This window comes from Mastacembelus armatus, chromosome 11 (genome assembly GCF_900324485.2).
Source record: "Mastacembelus armatus chromosome 11, fMasArm1.2, whole genome shotgun sequence".
Lineage (NCBI taxonomy): Eukaryota > Metazoa > Chordata > Actinopteri > Synbranchiformes > Mastacembelidae > Mastacembelus > Mastacembelus armatus.
In genome coordinates, this window is record NC_046643.1 from 11,320,342 (window position 1) to 11,337,295 (window position 16,954).

At 43.4% G+C, this 16,954-nt stretch overlaps 1 protein-coding gene across 1 annotated transcript; it reads left to right on the forward strand.

The window, feature by feature from the left end:
- Nucleotides 1–5,659: 5,659 nt before the first annotated feature.
- susd5 (sushi domain containing 5) lies at nt 5,660–15,623 on the forward strand. The gene is made up of 5 exons (XM_026300671.1): nt 5,660–5,747; nt 6,875–7,037; nt 9,644–9,753; nt 12,873–13,061; nt 13,561–15,623. The coding sequence occupies exons 1-5, from the start codon at nt 5,660–5,662 to the stop codon at nt 15,420–15,422; spliced, it is 2,412 nt and encodes an 803-aa protein (XP_026156456.1). The 3' UTR covers nt 15,423–15,623.
- Nucleotides 15,624–16,954: the final 1,331 nt, after the last annotated feature.

Sequence of the window (16,954 nt, forward strand, 5' to 3'; positions counted from 1 at the left end):
CTGCAGTAGACTAGAAGTCCTGCATGCAAAATCTTACTTTAGTAAAAGTAGAAAAGTAAAATGTCCTCTCATAGTGTTATATATAACCTGTATTACTAGAATATTATTGTTAATGCATGTATGTGAGTCTTTCTTGTTGTAGTTAATTGAGATATAACTGTTCTTTACTACTTTGTCCTAAAGTTTATAAAGACAGTCCAGCAGAGTCCATGTTGTTAAAAAATGACCAACAAATATGTGTTGGTGCATTGAAGAATAATAATAAGAAGAAGAAGTACTTTATTAATCCCCAAGGGGAAATTCAGTTGTTACAGCAGTTATTAAATTTGCGATTATTTAAATTATAGACTTCTAAGACTGGACTTTAAGTTCCAACTTAAAGCAGACTGTAGCAGTATAATTATTAAGGAAATGTATTTTGGTTGATTTGGATGAAAAACAGGTTGAGATATTCTGATTTCACTGGCATTTTCTTTTTAAACTTTTTTAGAAGACAAAAAACTAAGGATTTATTTTCATCAGAAGTAGATTTTCACTGATTGTTGTTAATTTAAATCTGTCCTAGTTCGTCCATCCATTATCTATACCCACTTATTCCTAACCAGGGTCACAGGGATCTGCTGGAGCCTATCCCAGCTCTCTTTGGGTGAAAGGCAGGGGTACACCCTGGACAGGTCACCAGTCCATCACAGGGCCACATAGAGACAAACAACCTCACACACTCACACTCACTCCTATGGGCAATTTAGAGTCACCAATCAACCTGACATACATGTTTTTGGACTGTGGGAGGAAACCAGAGTACCTGGAGAAAACCCACACAAGCACAGGGAGAACGTGAAAACTCCACACAGAAAGGTCCCTGCTGGGTTTTAAACCAGGAACCTTCTTGCTGTGAGGTAACATTGCTAAGTGTCCTAGTCCATCTGACCAAAGATTAAAGTGTTATGCACTTTTTTTGTGGGTGTGCAGATAAAATTGCCTGCAATTTGTTCAGTGTAACAGTAAAACACTACTTACACATTACTGCTTCATTAACAATGATCCTTTAATAGCACATACATATAACATTTAACACTACACTGTTCATTCTGATTACTTCTATTTTTCATACTTTGTTTTCCTGATAATACCAACATTTGTACTTTTACTTAAGTAAGCTTTTAAATGCATTACTTTTATGGAGTATTATGGAGTATTTTTATATTGTTGTATTACCACTTTTAATGAAGTAAGGCATATATCTACCACTGTTGTCGTTGTAGGTTGTGTTGACAGGGCTGCAGACAGACCAGAGTGTGAGTTATGGATCCAGAATGAAATATCTTCACAGCAGCTCCATTGTGTCACCGATAGAGGGCGCTCTCAAACAGCAGCCTAATGTCTGTTCACTGTACTTTACAGGGACACAATCAGTCAGACAGTGTTTACACTTGTGACTGAGACAGCCCATACAGTGGTTTTGAATAATCAAGTACATTTGTTTTTAATTTACTTGAATATTTACATGTCACTTCTGCTTTGAAATATGTTTCTGATGGCTTTGTATTTGAAAGAGTTGCACTTTTACTCAGCAAACCTTATCAGACGGTGACAAACAGCGTTTACACACAGTGTATTTTTATAGATTACACCACTCAACAGTTTATCAAGTATTTAAACTTAGTTCTACCTCAACCAGTTCAACATTAAAATGAAGCTCATGTAATAACAAGCAGGAATATTTCTAATCAATTGGAAATACCACACTGTAAAAATACTTCATTATAAGTTAAAGTTTGGAAGTACAACAAATTTGACAACATTAACTTAAAGTATGTTATTCAGAATGCTAAAATTATTATTAGAGAATAATGATTAATTAACATAGTAGTAATATTTATATTCAGTAGGCATGTCATTGTTGTCACTGATACAACTTGAACTAATTTGAACTATGTAAAACAATTATCATTCTTTATGAGGTGATCATGTGTTATTGTCATCAGACGAATGTAACGGAGTCAAAAGTGAAATATTTATGTTAAATTGTAATGGAATAAAAGGCTAAAGTTTGAGGTTTATACAGTGAAATATTCCAGCGTAGGACCAGCAGCATGGTCTTGCATTTCTTATGGCTCAGAGTTTGACTTGTGTAACCCAGGTGTGACTAATAACATTACTGACTGAACTATATGCAGCTGGTTTCAGGGCCCTGGTGTTGTGCATGCTCACTCACTGAAATAACTTTGTGTCAGAGACCCACCCGCCAGTGCTTCTCCTGCGATTATTGGTTTATTAAAACCTGTTGGGCAGCCAGGCTGTTCACAAACCCCAGCTTCTGTACTAGGACTGGGAAACTTTAATCCTCACCATGAAGGTCATTATAACTCAAATTATAACCATTTAAACTTGTCAGTGAAGATGTGCAGAGTGGCAGCATGGTCTGCCTGTCAGGGACTGACCTTTTCACTGAACAGTCAGAGGTTCCCAAAATGTCAGGGCCTGTGAGAGGATTTTCTTTTATTCATGTGACCCCCAGATTAAAAAAAACAAAAAAAAAACAATTTGGTGTTTCAAACAGTTTGTTATTAAGCAATGAATCCTAACTATTTCTTACTTCCGCTGTTTCGCATCAGTGGAGCCCGCAAGAACATGAACAGAGTTTCTTGATGGTATAACATATTATTTTATTGTAGTGAAGTGTGTCAGGAATATAAAAATCTAACGTCTTAGTTATTTATTTGAAAGGATGAATACTATACATACATAGTTCAAACTGTATTACATGGAGCAGAACTGACTCATGAACACATAGCCCACATTTTCTAATGCTTGTGCTAAAACGGTGCCTTTCATCTGCGTGCAATACATTTTCAGTCCCTGTGCCATCTCACCGCATTGCATTGTAATTAACAATCTCTCATCAAAAGTCAAATTCATGAACTCAGTTCTCTGAATAGCTCCATGCTCTTCTCATCCTGACTCGGCTGTGGCTGGCAGCTCATTGTTGAATGCGTCCTGATGATCGTGTTGACTCCACTACCGTCAAGCAAGGCCATCTCTGTTTAAGCACATGCTGCTTCAAATGAAAGGTGGACCCACAGTACTCATATGCTTTGAAGTCTATAGGGATTTAAATAATATTACCTTAACTTTTGTGCGTCATTCAATATATTAAAGGCCATATTTGTAGAGGCTGCCCTTTGTGAGGCTTTTGTGTCTTCAAGCTAAACAATCTTCCTAAAAACCAAGTGGATATTCCGAAACCACCTTGTCGCAAAACTAAAAACAAAGCTGTGTGACAAGTTGACATTTTGCCGGAACATGACACGCACACACTTCTGTTCTCTCTCAAAAACCATATTTTCCCTGCATGCAGCTTCGGCTATTGGCTTTCAAAACTGTTGCTGTCTTGCTGGACCCCACCCCTCATGGAGGTTTAGGAGGCTGTTGCCATGGAAACAAAGCCAGTCCTCTGTCCCTGGCTGCACCAGTATGACCAATGAGTTCCTCTGAGTCAATCACACACCTGCGCTACGCTTCATTCTGACAGGATGTGTTTCACATGGGAAGTCACTTGTCTCACACGTACTCAGAGCAGTCTTGTGGTTGACGTGTGTGTGTGTGTGTGTGTGTGTGTGTGTGTGTTCACCTCCACAGATTGTCTGATGAGTTTGTACTGGAAGTCCTGTGAGATTACACACCTGTGTGATGTCTGGATATGCATCTGCCCCCCCCCCCCCCCCTCAGGCACCTGCAGTAAACACAATTCTCACCAGCCTCTCTGAGATGGTGCAGGTGTGAATCACCATCTCTCTCCTCTTGAAACCCACTCTCCCTTCACCCATACAACGCCCAACCTCTCCAGAAATAGCCCCTGTGCATGTGTCAGGATATCAACCCACCTCAGACTCCTCATCCAAGCCCGCTCAACAGGACATCCATAGGGTTAAAGTGCAGGTTTGAGAGGCGTGTGAGTACAGGGTAAAAAAATTTGACAGGAGGGAAACACTGACAAGGGTGGCTGTCATGGAAAAACATTAGTCTGCGATCTGAAGCTACAATGAAACATCAACATGGGTGACTCCTCTGGGGTGGAAGAAAAATGGAGATTTATGAAAATGGAAAAGGTAGAACAGAAAGAAAGGATGGCACTCCTTAAGAAATTTCCACATTGTTGTTTTTTTTTACATTTTTTTTCTTTGAAAAACAACAAAAGTCATATAGATGAGTGCACACACGTCTACACATACATATATATATGTATTGCTCCCCCTCTCACTTGAATTCACACCTATCATTTCCTACAGCATGGAACAGGAAACAGCTTTTTCCCCTCTGCTGCATCATTTTCTCCTGCTTCTTTTATTTTTCATCTTTACTTTAAACAGAAAGAGGGAGTGAAAGAGGGGGTGTCTCCAGCAGTGGAGTGTACATTTACCAGGGTTGTACTTCATTTTTAGTACTTTAATTGAGAATTTCCACTTTATGCAACATTATAATAATGCAAATCTCATCATCTCTTGTTCCATGACAACTGCATACTATCTGCTGACAAAGTTTGCACTGTAGTGGGATATTTAGTGTTATCAGTTACCGTTACCAAGTTCATGTACGGTTACCAAGTTCAATAATAAACTTTAATCTAAATATCCTATTCTTGCTTTCTTTTTCTGTGGATGAGAAACGACCCAAACAATCACCCAGAGCAATACAACAGTCATATGGAAAATCTAACGGAGCCCTCATGTAAACATATGTGTTTGTACACAGATGTATGGATGAGATCCAGAAAAAAAAACACATGTGCGTGCTGTGATAGCTTTTATTGTCTGTGTGTGCAGCATGTTACAGGTTGTAATACGGATTTAGTGGCTAATGTTTGTATGTGGGTTAGAGCTATCTGAACCTGCAGATTCACTCAAACAATGGCCGTCTGCTCCAAAATGCTCTTTATTGGCTGTGATCAGCTGTCTTTATCTCCCTCACCAAATGGGACACACACACACACAGACCAAGGGAGAGGGGTTTGGCCTCTAGCAGAGTGGACAGCTCACCATAATTAAGATTATTCAAAGGGTCACCTCCCTTTGGGTCTGCTGAACCTTGGGTGCTTTATTAGCTACTGGGTGTTAAAATGGCAATGATGACATAGTGTTATAATGTTACACTAACTGAGGCTTTTATTCATATCAGCCCACAGACAATGAGCAGGCAGGACTTCCTGTCTTGCTCAAAGGCACTTCAGCAGCAGCTTTTCGGGTTCTTTCCTCTTCTCTGTCTCTCTCTAAAGGAGCAGTGCAGGCAGTTTTTATCAGGCCGCCTTTACCCACCCTGAAGATTTTGAGCCGTGACGTATTTACTAACGGGGACACGCGAGTTTTCACACCGGTGCTCCATCTGCTTGCGAGGGCGACTATTTGTGGAGACAAACAGCGCCTCGGTCGCTTCGACTCACTCGGACCGTTTTCTTTCCGTTAACACCCGCGCACTTGTCAACGAGCTCACCTTCCTGCTGGTCAGTCCACCTCCGTCCACCAGGAGGGAAATAGCACGAGTTTGCTCTTCGCTCACTTTAACCCGCAACATCGTGAATACAAAGTGATTTGGAAATTTTTTGGATACTTTTTTTCCTCCCCAAGATTAAAAAGTGAGATTTAGTTTACAGGCAAACAAGATGCTGGATCGTCGTAACCAAATTCTTCCATCATTGCTCTTTGGATGCGTGACTTGTGTTCTGGTGACCTCTGTTGTAAATGCAGACGGTAAGTTCATATTTTCAGTCATTTAAGAGAAGGTAATACTCGTAGATGTGGGAGCCAAACCATCATTATAAACGCGCAGTGCGCCAACCTTTGGTTCAAAGCGCACTGGTTGCAGCGCGCTTTAACAGTCGGTACCTGCTTTTTCACTTCGTACATGTTGTAATTATCGGCTTAGAACATTTCTCCTCTCACCTCGTGGGGTTTCCATCACCGAAAATAAGATTTTAAGCCCAATATATTAAAAAAAAACAAACAAAAAAAAAAAACACACAGACGCGTATGTCTAATAAACCGGTGCGTAATGGAAATGAGCGCGCACAGACACCGTTCACTTCAGTTTATCTCCAGTTTAATCCAAATATTTAGGAGTTTTTTTAAGATTACAAACAGAAAAACACTCTTTATTTAGTGTTACTTAACTCCAGCTAATGATGTGACAACGAGGTGATAATGAAAGGGACAGTGTGCCGCTGTGATCACACCTGTAGCCAATTAAACATCACAGAAGGTGGATATACAAAAAAAAACATCAAACACAAACACTGACTTGCATCTTCTGTACGAAAACATAGTTTAGACCGTTTATTATATTGTTCTCATGTGAAATGTATTGGGGACTGGCAGGACAGAAATGTATTGATTAAGCAACGATTTCTAATGAAAATCAATACCTGAACTAAATAGATTTTGATATGAGTCTTAAAATTCATATTTGTGCATTGCTACTCCAAACTGCTTTACTGTTTGAGTCGGTCAAATCTTAGAGTCTGTTTTTTCCTGAAAGATATTCCAGTAGATGTCCCAAAATAAATATTTCACAATATGGATCAGCTACTGTTCATGGCCTGGGTACATGGTCTGACCTTTCTAAGATTAATAACAGGCATTCTAGCTGCCTTTTTTTTTTCTTTTTTCTTCATATAAGACAGAAAAGATGAGTGAATATTGTTTGGATTTTGGTGTCTTCTTAAAGAACATGCCAGTTCCCTGAAAACCACAGGTCTAATTTATACAGCAGTGCTCTTGAAAGCTTGTTGCTTGATGATTTTGTGTATTTGAAGTGTCCATGAGAGGTAAAAAGAATTTTCAGGTTTTTCTGTTACACCCTGCTCCCTCTGTCTTCTCAGGACGCGTATTCGTGCTGGATCTGAGGAACTCCTTCAGAGAGGCTGAGCAGGCTTGTGCTTCACGACATGCTCACTTGGCTTCAGCAGAGGAGCTCCGTCGCGCCGTGATGGAGTGCTTCTTCTCCTCGTGCACCCGTGGGTGGCTGCACGGAGGAATAGTGGGGTAAGAAAAGAAGTGTTTGTCTTCATTGTTGGAAAGGATACAGGCCAATGTCAAAGGTCATTTTGGTGCGACTGCTTCTGTGCGTGTGACGGAGGGCAGGAATGGATGAAAGAGAAAGGAAGTAAAGGCGGCAACGCCAGTTAAAGAGATAGAAGAGGAGAGTGGCACATTTCAGTGGGGAAAGAGAAAAGGCAGAGAGGAAGAGAGGGAGAAAGACTCCTCTGTTCCTTCCTGGAGGAGGAGGGAATTCAGAGCCGGGGTGTCATGTCGACAACTGCCTCCATTTACACCTCTCATCTCCACGGTAACATGACACATTGCTTTCAGCACCCGGAGACAGAAACAGACACACAACAGACAGGCGAAGGCAAAGAGAAAGGACTGAGTCTAAGGGAGACAGGTACACCATTACAGTCAGGTGTTTGATTGACAACGTGCAGTAATTACAGAGGATAGACAGGAAGTATTGTAGTTGTCCGGCTGCATCTAGTTTCAAATATAAGCTGATTACAAGCCTGAAGGCTACGTGGTGCTCAGTATTACATTGCTTGAGCTTTTCAAAGTTGAGCTGAAATTCTGCTCTGAGTCCAGAAACTCAGAGGCTTTTTTTTTTTTTTTTTCAACATTTAATTCCTCAAACATTTTCTTCTCTCTCTCATTCTCACATACTCTCAAACAGAACAAAACAGAGGCATGTTTACTTATAACTCAACTCTCCAAACTCAACTCTTTAAACTGCAGCTCCAAATTATTGCTATTACTAGTGAGGACAAGCCTGAAAGAACAAGAACAAATAACCACCAAACAGTGAAGCTGTGGTTAACAAAGTGTTGCTTTGTGCTAAATCTTAACGTTAACGTGCCAAACATGTTCATAAGTGACAATAATAACATGCTGATGTGTTCACCAGCCAATGTTAGCATGTTGACCGCATGTTAGATCTGTTGCGTAAGACAAGTGCTTCTCGGATTGAGTCTCCCACTTTAACATCTGCCTCTGACCTGTCAATCATACATCTGCTTCCTTCTGCAACCAAAAACAATGATGCAGTAGGTGAGTGTCCCTGTTAGACTGATTTAACACGGTAATAGTCATGTCACACAAACTAATGATAGTGAGAAATGTGTGAAGTGTACCCTGCATCTGATAAAAGTTGGTCTGTTGGCCTCTTCTCCTCTTTCTCTCTCTCTCTTTCTCTTTCTCTCTCTCTCTCTCTCACACACACACACACACACACAGACGCCTGCAGGAGCTAAAGTTTAATTTGAAAACAGTCTTTGTGATTTTTGTCTCTCTCTGAGTGTTTCTTGGCGATTTCAGTCTTGTTGCCCGTTTCTCTCTCTCAGACTTTTGTCCTTATAAGCTGAAGTTGGCGTGGCACAAGCATGCAGGATGACTCAACACCGCTCTCTTCTCACAGTCTCGCTGCACTGCCAGTCAGATTCTTTCCAATTACCTTTGCTTTGATTAACTCACTTACACAAGTTAAGACACTCAGACTCACACACATGCACAAGTCTAGGCCTTTCCCACTTTAATGACTCTTGATTAGTGATATTACCAGGTTAACCAGTTACTGATGGAAAGCACAGCACGTCCATCTTCTAATGATTTTTCTCAAACTTGGAGCCACGTGGAGCTGAGGTGGGGGCTGCTGTGGGAGCTTTATTTGATTGGCCTGGGAAGTCTGAGCCAATCTTATCTGGTGCTTTTGGATGATAAATGGTCTAATAATGCTTTAAACCTCTGTAATAACATAGCAACAAAAATAGACTTTTTTACTTAGCTCAGCTTTTAGCCCCTGCAGCTTGTAGGTATTGTACACTGATTACATTATTCGCATTGTCCCTAGGGAATACGTATTAAAAAAATCCCAATGTTATGATTACTCTGTATCAAGTTGCATATTAAGGCTTCTGCATGGGAACATCTATTCCTAATGCGCCACAGTGTGATAATATTGTCCCATAGGCTACAACTGCTGATACTGCATCACATCTGCGCCGTGGTGTGTATTCCTGGACTCTGAAGTCATGCTGTAATAACATTTGAATAAGCAACTAATCTGGTGGTGACCCAGAGAAGTAGCAAGTAGTCAAAATACTGTATCGGTCTACGTATGCTGTGATGTTACCCATATACAAACGTGTATTTATATACAATGGCCAAACTTTTTGTGTGATAATATTGAGCAGAAATATTTCTCACTTATTATATTTATTATATTATTATGCATGACATCATTAGATTAATATGCAGCAGCACGTAAGCACCATTTTGCCAATGTAGCTGGTCAAGGTGGAACTGGTTTAAACTAGTTATTATAATGTTTTCCAATCCAGTGGTTCCCAGAAAAATATGAGACACCACTAGATGATTAATGGGGTATGAAAGAAGGAAAAACTAAGTTCTGATACACACATTTGTATTTTTTTGGACTTTTCCATAATCTTTGTTTTTTGTAAAAATTCATGATCTATCTATCTATCTATCTATCTATCTATCTATCTATCTATCTATCTATCTATCTATCTATCTATCTATCTATCTATCTATCTATCTATCTATCTATCTATCTATCTATCTATCTATCTATCTATTTGTAGGACCACAGTGTGTAACACTGTGGGCAGTGCACTGAAAGCAGTGGACGTGAGAACAGAAAATGCTACAGAGGACCCTGCACATCTGGATGCCTTTTGTATCAAAGACAAAGGTCAGTAAACACAAATCCAGATGTACCCACTCATGATTTATATATTAATATATCTGTACATATGAAGTTGCACATCTCCATCCATCCATCCCTCTATCCATCCATCTTCTTCCGCTTATCTGGGGCCGGGTCACGGGGGCAGTAGCCTAAGCAGAGATACCCAGACTTCCTTTTCCCTGGACACTTCTTCCAGCTCTTCCGGGGGGACATCAAGGCGTTCCCAGGCCAGCTGAGAGACATAGTCCCTCCAGCGTGTCCTGGGTCTTCCCCGGGGCCCCAGGAGGCATCCGGAACAGATGCCCGAGCCACCCCAGCTGGCTCCTCTCAATGTGGAGGAGTAGCGGCTCTATTCTGAGCTCCTCCCGGGTGACCGAGCTCCTCACCCTATCTCTAAGGGAACGCCTGGCCACCCTGCGAAGGAAGCTCATTTCAGCCGCTTGTATCTGAGTCCTTGTCCTTTCAGTCATGACCCAAAGCTCATGACCATAGGTGAGGGTGGGAACGTAGATTGACCAGTAAATCGAGAGCTTCGCCTTTTGGCTCAGCTCCTTCGCCACAACGGACCGGCACACCGACCGCATTACTGCTGCCAGTGCCCCGATCCGTCTGTCAATCTCGCGTTCTGTCCTTCCCTTGCTCGTGAACAAGATCCTAAGATACTGGAACTCCTCCATCTGAGGGAGGATCTCTCCCCTGGCCTGGAGATGGCAAGCCACCTTTTTCCAGTTGAGAACCATGGCCTCGGATTTGGAGGTGCTGATTGTCATCCCAGCCGCTTCACACTCAGTTGCAAACTGCCCCAACGCACGCTGGAGGTCCTGGCTCAATGGAGCTAACAGGACAACATCATCTGCAAAAAGCAGAGATGAGATCCTGTGATCCTCAAACTGGACTCCCTCCGGCCCCTGGCTGCGCCTAGAAATTCTGTCCATAAAAATAATGAACAGAACCGGTGACAAAGGACAGCCCTGCCGGAGTCCAACATGCATTGGGAACAGGTCTGACTTACTGCTGGCAATGCAAACCAAGCTCCTGCTCCGTTTGTACAGAGACCGGATAGCCCTTAGCAAAGGGCCCTGGACCCCATACTCCTGGAGCACCTCCCACCGGATGTTGCGAGGGACCCAGTCGAAGTCCACAAAGCACATGTGAACAGGTTGGGCAAACTCCCATGAACCCTCGAGCAACCTCGAGAGCCTTCCCAGGAAGGCTGAGGAGTGTGATCCCTCTGTAGTTGGAACACACCCTCCAGTCCCCCTTCTTAAAAAGAGGGACCACCACCCCGGTCTGCCAATCCAGGGGTACTGTCCCCGATTGCCACGTGATGTTGTACAGGCATGTCAGCCATGACAGCCCAACACCATCCAGAGACTTGAGGTACTCAGGGCGGATCTCATCCACCCCTGGTGCTTTGCCACAGAGGAGCTGCCGAACTACCTCAGTGACCTCGGCTTGGGTGATGGATGGATCAGCCTCTGAATCCTCAGCCCCTGCTTCCTTTATGGAAGACGTGTCGGCGGGGTTAAGGAGATCCTGAAGTATTCCTTCCACTGTCCGACAATATCCCCAGTCGAGGTCAGCAGCTCCCCACCTCCACTGTAAACAGTGTTGGCAGAGCACTGCTTCCCCCTCCTGAGGTGCCGGACAGTTTGCCAGAATCTCTTTGGGGCCGACCGGTAGTCCTTCTCCATGGCCTCACCGAACTCCTCCCATACCCGAGTTTTTGCCTCTGTCACCACCTGGGCTGCAGCACGCTTGGCCCAGTGGTACCCATCAGCTGCCTCAGGAGTCCCACAAGCCAACCAGGCACGGTAGGATTCCTTCTTCAGCTTGATGGCATCCCTTACCTCCGGTGTCCATTGCCGCCACGACAGGCACCCGAGACCTTACGGCCACAGCTCCTAGCCGCTGTGTCGACAATGGAGGTGGAAAACATGGTCCATTTGGACTCAATGTCCTCAGCCTCCCTCGGGATCTGGTTGAAGTTCTCTCGGAGGTGGGAGTTAAAGACCTCTGACGTCTGACGATGTTCCCCATCTCTATGTTTTTTATTCATACCTGTTGTTATACACTAGTCTGCCAGCCTTCTCATGAATGTGATATAACCCGATCCATGAATGTACATGAAACCTGAAGGAACTGAAGCTAAATTCCACACATCTTTGTCTCTGACACACAGACTTGTCACTTGACATGCGAGGGGGAGCCAGGCAGTGGTTGGTTTTGGATTGGACTATTACTGTATCTCATCATGCATTTTTGTACAAGGAAACATCCATCCATCCATCCATTTTCTATACCCGCTTATTTCTTAACCAGGGTCACAGGGATCTGCTGGAGCCTATCCCAGCTCTCTTCGGGTGGAAGGCAGGGGTACACCCTGGACAGGTTGTTTCAGGAAACAGTAATATTTTATTGTTAAAGTATACACAATAACAATGATATCTTACTACTCCGTTATAATGCAGAAAGTGCAGACTCAGTTGGTGCATCATATTTAGGCACGAAACTTTTTCACCCTGCACAATGTCAACGCAAGATTCAATGGAAAATGGTTGTCAGTAATGTAAAGCAAATGGACTAAAACCTACAAAAATGCCAGTTTTGTCCATTGTTGGCAATAATGCTACTGTAAATTAAGCATTTTATTTAAACAGAGCTGAATGTATTATGTAGTATGTATATTCTGTACAATATATTATTAAAATGTTTTTATTCAGGATAGCAAATAAAATAACAGAAAAATAAGCCGTGCTCTCTCGAATAATTACCGTGAAAAATTAGAGTCAAGACAATACGTAGCCTCTATCTCATCCCAGTGTCATTGTTAGTGTTTGTTGTTTGCCAGAATTACAGCCACATTCCACAAGAACCTCATTGGCTCCTGTCCCTTGAGTCACTCTTATCTCTTTCTGTTTACAAATGGAATAACAATGCTGTAAGAGTAGATAATAATAATAATGATGAGGACTTGTGGTTCCTAACTCAGCCTTTGTGATATTGCATAGTGGGAACAGAACCTTTATTTCACTCTTTAAGAATTTTAAACATCTCGGTTTTGTTTTTGTTTTTGGTTTTTTTTTTTACTCTAAATGTATCTCTGTGTTTGTCATTGACAGATACGCCGTGTGGAGACCCTCCATCCTTCCCTAATGCACGTCTGCAAGGGCACACTGGCCTTGGGATGGGCGATGAGCTGCTGTACACCTGTGAGCCAGGTTACATGATGCCAAGTGGACAGAGTTCCTTCAGCCTGCTGTGTGACAGCTGTGGGGAGTGGTATGGACTGGTGCAGATTTGTGTCAAAGGTGAGAAGGAGTCTAAACTTTTCATGTTGAAGAGCAAGACAGAAATGCCCCTTTTTTCTCATCGTCTTCAAAGGGTTTTGACCTAGACAGGAGACCACTCTGAGGTGAAACTCACTTTTTTCCCTGTTAGCTGCTGGTGTTGGTACATAGCCGCTGCATGGTTCATGGTTTTTTTGGAAACAGAGTCTTGTTTGTGTCTTGTTTGTGTTTGAGAAGAAAATGGTCGCTATGACACCTCAGTGTGACATGCCCAAGTGTGACCCAGGTCATTGCAGAGAGAGAAAGAGACCATCGAGGCAAAATGCCAGGCCTGTCTCCATGGTTAGCTGAATGTACACAAGATGGTTTAAAAATACTTTTTGTTACACAAAATGATCTTTAGATTTTAGCCTGACTTTTGCTTGTTTGATTTGAGTTGAATTGTGTATATGTGTATATAATATTTTTAGTTGATCAATCATATAGGCCTACAGTGTGTTTTCCATTTGTGTTTCCTCAGAGGAGACTGAAAGCCACATAGACTATGAGGACAAATTCACAGATTCCCATGGAGGGGAAAAGCACAACAATGAAAGACCAGAGGAGGCTCATGGCCAAGTGCATGAGGAGCTGCATACCTGGAAGGGAAGAGCAGGGAAGAACGGTCAGGAAAAGGAGATGAGCTTCAGTGTCAGAGAAGAGGATCATCGAGACCAGCATGAAGAGAGAGGAGAGGTGCTTGGTAGAAAATTGGATGGAGCTGTAGAAGAAGGAGAAAAAGGAGAGGAACGGGCTGTTGAGGACTTTATATCCCGTCCGAGGTGGGAGAAGGAGAGAAAGGAGGTGGTCAGGACGAGTGCCGCTGCAGCCACAGAAGCACCGGTCTCTCTTCTCTCCCAGAAACACATGTTCTGGTTCCCGTCTGAGGCCTTCCCCTCTGACGCCAATCCAGTCACACAGACCATGCAGAGGGCATCGGGAGCTCAATCGCAGGAGAGCAAAGAACACGAGAGCCGAGAAAGGCAGGACGAGCATGTTGGTGTTGATGACCATGAGCAAGAACAAGACAGCTATGATGCTGATGATACTGATGATCGAGACGATCATAACGACAGCCACCATGACGACCAGGATGTCCATGATGACAGCCACCGTGACGATCACGATGATCTTGACAGTCATCAGGACAAAGATGAACTTGATGACATTGCGAAACATTACATTCCAGCACAGCACGATGATCTGAATGGACGAGATGACCACGACAATGATGATGACATGGGAGAGCATGAAGATGATCGTGTTCACCACAGCAGCCGAGATGATCGAGATGATACTTTCAGTAAACAGGAGAGCTATGAGGACCATGAGGATGTGACTGATGACCATGGCGATGACGATCTGGTTCATGGTTCCGAGGAACATCCCGACCGTGATGACCATGATGATGGCGAGGAGCATTATGACCTGGATGAGGATGAAAATGACCGTTACACTGATCAGGACAATCACGAGCATGATGACCACGACAACTATGATGATCACGATAGCCATGAGGATGATGCCGATGGTCATGTGATATTTTCTATAGCAACAGGTGAACGTAGGAATGTCACCCAGAAGGCAGCGGGAGGAAAGACCACCACAGATGAGACCTGGCTAGATGGATACCCTGTCGTTCCAGAGGAAACTAGCAAAGGGGACTCCACAAGAGAAAGAGTGAGACCAGAGGACAGAGAGAGAGTGACAGATGTCAGAGCAACAGACAGACCCAATGAGATTGAAATTCGTAGACCTGTCCCTTACACCAGGTTACCAGAGGAGCCTGAGTCTCGCACCACAGAGCCTGAATTAGAACAAACAGGAGTGGAAGAGGTGTGGCCTGACTTTATCGCCACTGCTGCTCCCTTTCCTGACCATTTAGAGCCCTCAGACTCCCCCTCATACTCAGATACCTTGGACTATGACACACAGCAGGCAGCTCCCACTCACTCCTGGTTGGGGGACCTCACCGAGCACCCCTTCCTCGATCACGCCCCGGCCCCTCCAGTGCACGACAGCGACATCCTAACCGGAACAATGGGCGAGCACCCTGTGCGCCACCTGCCTGGTGAGGCCGGCGAAAGGGGTGAGGTGGAAGGCGAGAAGGGGGAGGCGATCTGTACAGGAGAGAACTGCCCTCCACATCCTCCAAGTTCCACCAGCCAAGGACCCACGGTGGCAGCCGTAATAGTGGCCATGTGTGTGATCGTTGCAGCAGTCATCACTGGGGTGTGGTGTTACCGACGGCAACAGCAGAAGAGCTCAGTGTATGAGATGAATGGGAAGGGCCAGTGTCAGTCCAGGCAGGGCCAACAGATAGAGATGCAGCAAAAGGTGTAAGACAGACTGAGAAAGAGGGATGGACAATGAAGGGGCAGAGGCATTTAAGTGCGATGAGAAGATTCAGATGATGAAGCCCCTGATCTTGCTAGAAGCCACTGCATATTTGAAGATTTTGGATAGATATGAGCAGATGAATTGTGCCACAACCCTGTTGTAAAGAGAAAGCCCTTGTCTATGATGCAAAAATGTGTCAAACAGCAAGAACCACAGTTTAAAATACGAAAACTTCTGTGAAACAAGTTAGTAGCAGTTCACTGCTTCTCCCGTTTATCACTTCTGTAGGGAAATTTGTCCGTCTTTGTTATAGCTATCCATTATTTTCAAAGCTCTGGTATCCAGCAAGGCAGGTGCAGGGGCTGTGCCTGGACTGGCCCCAGCTCAAAGGAAATGAAAAGGGAGATTATAAGTAAATGAACATGTAGAAAAACCACAAGAAGACACTTCAGCCTCTAAAGCTCTTAGACATTGTGGTGAAGAGTCCCAGTGTAGCATTGCTGTTGTTGCTCTGTTTATTGTTGATGTGTATTATTCTGTTCAGTTTCAGTCTTCTGTTTAGTCTCTATGAAAACTGTATCCCACATGTTGTGTCCTTACATGACAAAAGCGCTGAAGTTCAGTTGATCGCAGGAGATTTGGACCGACAGTCCCAAACCCACGGCCCAGTGTCTGTCAGACCAGCCTAAACTGGAAATAAGGATAATGATGATGACGATGATGATGATGGTGATGGTGATGGTTAGACCAGATGAGAGTGGGATGAGTGGTATGAAGAGAACAGAGAAGAGAAAGGGGCGGAAAAAGTGTGAGTAAGAAGTCGGATTAGAGAAACATTTGAAGACTTTCCTGCCTCTGTTGGTTTTGACAGCCGGCCGGTGAGAGGCTGGGTCCAAACTGCATGCTCAGCCCACGTATGTTTGAGTGTGTGTGCGTGTGTGTGTGTGTGTGTGTGTGATAGAAAAAGTTCATATGTGTGTCTGTGTGTCTCAGCCCTGTGCAATCTTTTGTTGGTCAATGGCATGTTACGTTTGAAGTCTGGACGCTGACAGCCTTCAGACCAATCGGAGATCAATCATTTTGGTGCTGCAGTGGAAACAGAGAGAAGCTAAAGTCATGATCCCAAACTGGCAGAGCTTCAACCTTAAAGATCAGAAACACTTTGGAAATATTAAGACAGCTTACTGTATTTTTTGTTATCATGAAGAATTGTTACAAATGAATCTGAATACTGACAAATGTAATGCTGTATGTTTTTAATACATCATTAGATTAATTTCCTTACTTGCTTTCTGCTATGTCTGTCCCAATAGCAGTAATACAGTGTGAAAATGTAAAGAGGCGTGACTCAGATTATTAGATACAATGTTAGGTAGTGGTTGACGAACTATTCAGACTTGGTTTTTACACTCTACTGTAGCTCTGTGCAGTTCTGTGATATTTACACTTTGATCCTGTCACATACTTGAGAACAACGTCAATTGTTAAAATAGAAAAACATAAAGAGGCTTAGAGGTGAATGGTCACATTAGGGT